This window comes from Dipteris shenzhenensis, chromosome 17 (assembly GCF_047967505.1).
Source record: "Dipteris shenzhenensis isolate YYH24624 ecotype China chromosome 17, Dip_SZ_1.0, whole genome shotgun sequence".
Lineage (NCBI taxonomy): Eukaryota > Viridiplantae > Streptophyta > Polypodiopsida > Gleicheniales > Dipteridaceae > Dipteris > Dipteris shenzhenensis.
The window spans coordinates 54,865,575-54,869,994 of record NC_141612.1 but is presented as its reverse complement, the minus strand read 5'-3'; the positions used below and the strand labels follow the sequence as shown (position 1 = coordinate 54,869,994).

At 48.1% G+C, this 4,420-nt stretch overlaps 1 protein-coding gene across 1 annotated transcript; it reads right to left on the bottom strand.

Annotated features, from left to right (window-relative positions):
* Nucleotides 1-206: 206 nt before the first annotated feature.
* Nucleotides 207-3,128, bottom strand: LOC147892320 (polygalacturonase At1g48100-like). The gene is made up of 8 exons (XM_087388093.1): nt 2,674-3,128; nt 2,377-2,505; nt 1,887-2,051; nt 1,729-1,776; nt 1,326-1,533; nt 1,001-1,082; nt 788-896; nt 207-693 (listed from the first exon to the last, which is right to left on the bottom strand). The coding sequence occupies exons 1-8, from the start codon at nt 3,013-3,015 to the stop codon at nt 289-291; spliced, it is 1,488 nt and encodes a 495-aa protein (XP_087244219.1). The 5' UTR covers nt 3,016-3,128; the 3' UTR covers nt 207-288.
* Nucleotides 3,129-4,420: the final 1,292 nt, after the last annotated feature.

Here is a 4,420-nt window from a genome sequence, read left to right as displayed (position 1 = left end):
GAAATATAGGGAGTGACAAGCAATGATGAATGAAGGAATGCCAAGGATGAACAAGGGATTTGATGACAAGGAAATTTGATATGTAAAAAGCACTATACTACTCAAAAAGTTTACTTAGTCTAAAGGCCGTGGAACCCATCATTAAATGCCACACAGGATTCTGAAACAACATATATACAGATGCATATTCTACGTAGTGATAAATATTACCTATCAACCGAACATCTAGTTACAGAAGCCACTACTGCAAGAATCGTCACAGTGGGCGTAGTCAATGCGACGAAAGAATTAGCAAGAATTGCTGGGTGCAGAGGATTGCTTTTGGGTACGGACAGGTGGTAATCCCGCTTCCAAGCATCTAATTGGAGGAATGGTGGGCATTTCCGAGCAACCATAGATGTTCCAGCAGAAGGGCTCATCCACAAAGTTGCCATGCTGCGGCAGAAGCTCTACTTGCGCCACCGTGATGTCCACGCATGGAACCGTGTCGCTGCACGCCAAATGGAGCGGGCAGCTCTGCAAATAGGTGCCCTTTATGTTCCTGTAGGTAATGCCGGAAATCTGGACGGCTGAGCTCTGATTCTTGCACGATTTGGAAGTGCCACAGTAAAATTGGTCGATGATAATTGGATTGCTGACGTTGAAAACGTTCACGTTGGTGAAGGATATGTCTTTCACAGATCCAGAGCCTCCCTGAACGGAGAGAAAGATTAAAGATGATCAACATGCAATTGCATTTCAAAGGGAAGAGCGGCGCAAATTGCTCCGCGATCCCTTGCAATCTTACCTGCCATGTCTTGATCCTGACTCCGTTTTGCGAGCTCCTAATGGTTACTTCGTGTACCGAGATGTTGGACACACAGGCCTGAGTCTGGCCCGAGCCCAAACCCCCTATACTGCACGCAGCACCGCCATGACGAACAAGGCAGAATATGTTGGATCCAATAAAATAGACTTAATTTCGGCCAGATGCTACAGACTTGCACGACAGCAAACTCACCTGATTCCGTGTCCAGTTCCACACACCACATCGTGTATGTCTACATAGGAGGTTCCGGTCTGGATAGAAACGCAATCATCACCTGGGACAAGGGTGATTTCAGGCATTGAAATGACAAGGAGAGTTTAAAAAGCATTGTATGCATACTACATGTACATAGTACACACGCTAAATGCATTCATTTGAAGCTAGTTTAGATAGTAGAGGTCCGGAGTTTGCCTCGACTCCGTGATTCCAAGAATCTTCATCCCACTTTTTGCTGGTAGAGTTAAACTTACGGAATGCGGATGTGAGGAATAGGACTGCAAAGTTATTGTTAATATACCGCCTGCTATGTAAGAATCATAGATTTGTAGGTTCTGAGAGTTCTGGAGATGGATGCCGTCGGTATTGGGGCTCGTTTCAGGGGAGTAGATCGAAACATTGCGAACTACAACACCATTGCAGCTGTCGAACTTGAGGTGCGTCTGAGGACTCTGCTGGATCCTGAGATTTTGAACCGTGACGTTATAGCTACCATAGAATCTGACTGCCTGCGGGAACCACCCAGATCCTGGCAGTTAATAGTGAGAAGCTCGCAAATGTGGGATGCCTAGGTAGTTCTGAAGACTGTGCAAAGTCAAGCAACGATTAGCAACGGTCGTAACAATACACAAAATTTGAACCTCTGAAATCATGTATCATGTTCCCCACTTGAGCTGGGTAAATGGAAGAATGGCAGAACGTACCGTGGGCTTGCCCAAAGGGGATCTTGAAACTCTCCGGCCATGGTTCCCCTGTTAATTCCGACAGAAGATCATTGTTTAGAGCTATGCATTCTGCTCTCAACTCGTCCGAACGAGCGGAGTTCTTTTTCCAGTTCAGCTGAGATTGGCTTTTCCCCTACCTTGGATTTAGAATTCTGCGACCACCATGCGGCGCCCTTGCCATCCACAAGGCCTCTGCCTTGAAGTACCATGCTGTGCAACTTGGAGAAATTGATCCACTCAAGCAGGTTCCTAGTTGCACCCCAACTGCTTGGGTTATCTGGTGCAACCATGGAGCCATCCACCTAGGATCCATCAACAATTTCACTTCCGCTGATTAGACTTAGCACACAAAACACCCTTGCCATCGAAAATGTTGATTCTCTCTCTCCCCCTCCCGCTTCATTGCTAATTATATTCTTCACAATCCAACCTCTCTCTCGCAACCGTGTTCTCCTCGCTTCCTTCATAACTCTATATATAGCACACATCAGCCCAAACTTTCAAGCATGCTCACAACTTTAATTTTGGGGGGCTAAATTGAAAATTTACTCCACACTTCAAACAATACGATAGCTGGGAGCAGTAATCATTCTCCTTGGAACAAATGTTTCGTTGCAAAATATTGACCTGGAAAGTCATGCCCTTTGCACATGGCCCAGAAAACACAATTGGGCGAACGACAAACGTGAAGTATTCGGGAACCTCAAAAACAGCTGATTCAAGTTGGCACGCCTCTTTCCATGCTGCCTCAAAGGCCTGCAATAAATCGAATGTTGGTGAAATTAGTGTATACGTGTCTCCTCGCACGACACGTCATTGCAACTCTAATGAATATACTTGTTGCTGAATGGATGGATATAGCTGAGCACAAAGCCTTTTGAGCTAGCGTGGCATTCAGGGGGAGCTATAGGAGCCAAGACTTGCCAACGTATCATCCGTAATGCCATCCCCTCTGGCTCCGAACGAGAGAACGTCGAAGATGTTGGAGTACGAAGGGTAGCTTTGACCCCCCAATTGATGTTGGTTTCCGTCACTTATCTTTCCGCGGGTGGCTACGGTTCGGTTTCCGGAACTGGGCGAGTGCGCAGGGGCGTGCTTTCTGTGTACTTTATAGGCCGCGTTAGAGTGCGTCGAAGATGGCTGTAATTTGGAAGCGAGACTAGGCTCGATGTGGAGAGAAACTATAAGGAGGAGGATAGCCAGCCTTGGAATGGAAGCAAGCTTGGAACGTCGGGGGCTGGACGACGCCATTGGATTACGTTGCATGCAACTGTATAGGCAATGCCAGCCGCGAGCTTTCTCACAAGGGACCCGCAAGGAGGCAAGGAGAACAGTTGCAGCTGCAGCAAGAGCTACATGGGGCTGGGAACGTGGGGACGCGTTTGGAATGATAGTATATTGGAGTCATCTCAATAGGAAGCAAGGTGGGTGGGGGGAGCGAGGGGATCATGAGCAATTGGGTGCTTGCTATAGCTGAGGCTATACAGGGGCTGGCAGTGCCAATTACAGAGCACTTGCTCAAGTATGTCCAGGTCCTATCAGATGTTGCACAGGAGATGATACATTGAGAGGGTGGAAGCAAGGAATGTAAGCAAGACGAGGTGGGGAGAGACAGGCCGAGAGGGGATGTGTGAGGGAGAAGGAAGAAGGGTGGTGAGTGAAGAGGGAGGAGGGGTGGAACAAGGAGGAGATGGGGAAATTTATACGAGGGCAAGGCCATGGAAGTGCGTGATCTCGAGTGAAGGAGTGACTCGTGAGGAAGGATGCATGCATGCATGCTGCTGGTGCAGGGAACAGAGAGCCAAGAGGGGAGTCCTCATGCAGACAGCCCCTAATGAATGGTGATTGATCGATCGATCTATCTATCTCTTATGTATTAAAAACCTGGCCATAGCTCATGCGTTGCGGTCGTGACTCGTGACTCGTAAAGCCTGTTGTTTTTAATTTTGGCCCTTTGCCAGACCTTGTGCTGTTTCTGTGCCCTTTTTTTGCCAGGTCTCTTTCTCATTCTCATGCGTCATCCGTGATCCTCCAGTACATTCGATAGGCATTCCCCCCTCATCGTCCCGACTCCCCCCTAGCATCACCTGAAGTAATTCGTTAACCGCACAATCGAATTCGTTCCAGCACAATCTCACTCAACCCTGTTCGCTCACACTTTTTCCTTTGGTGCAATTCACACACACGCACACATAACACTTCCTTACACGTACACACACACACACATCTCCCTTGATCAAATCCTGATGCCAAAAACCACCACCCTCTCTGCCACTGACTGAATCAGCGCTTCGCCCTCTCTCACTGTCCATCGCTCTCAGGTAAACAGAGTCTCTACTTTACGTTTGCTCTTCCAAAACAGTTCCATCCCCTTTCTCCTTCGCTCTCTGGTTCGTCGATGTTCTTTGTCACTCTCTCCCTCTCTCTTCAGCGTGTGTCCTCTTCTTCAATCAAGGCAATTGCAGCCGCACTCCCCCTGACAAAACCCATGTGCATCTAGGGACAAAATTGGGCGGGACAAAATTGCTCATTCTCTTATGGCCGACCTACTTACTGCCCCCTGCTCAAACTCCCCACCTCTCGTGAATGCCTTACAAAGTTGGGACTTCCAGCAGCTCGCATCTATCGCTAGATTCTGTAGCATTTCACGCCCTTCACCTTTTCCTGTCAC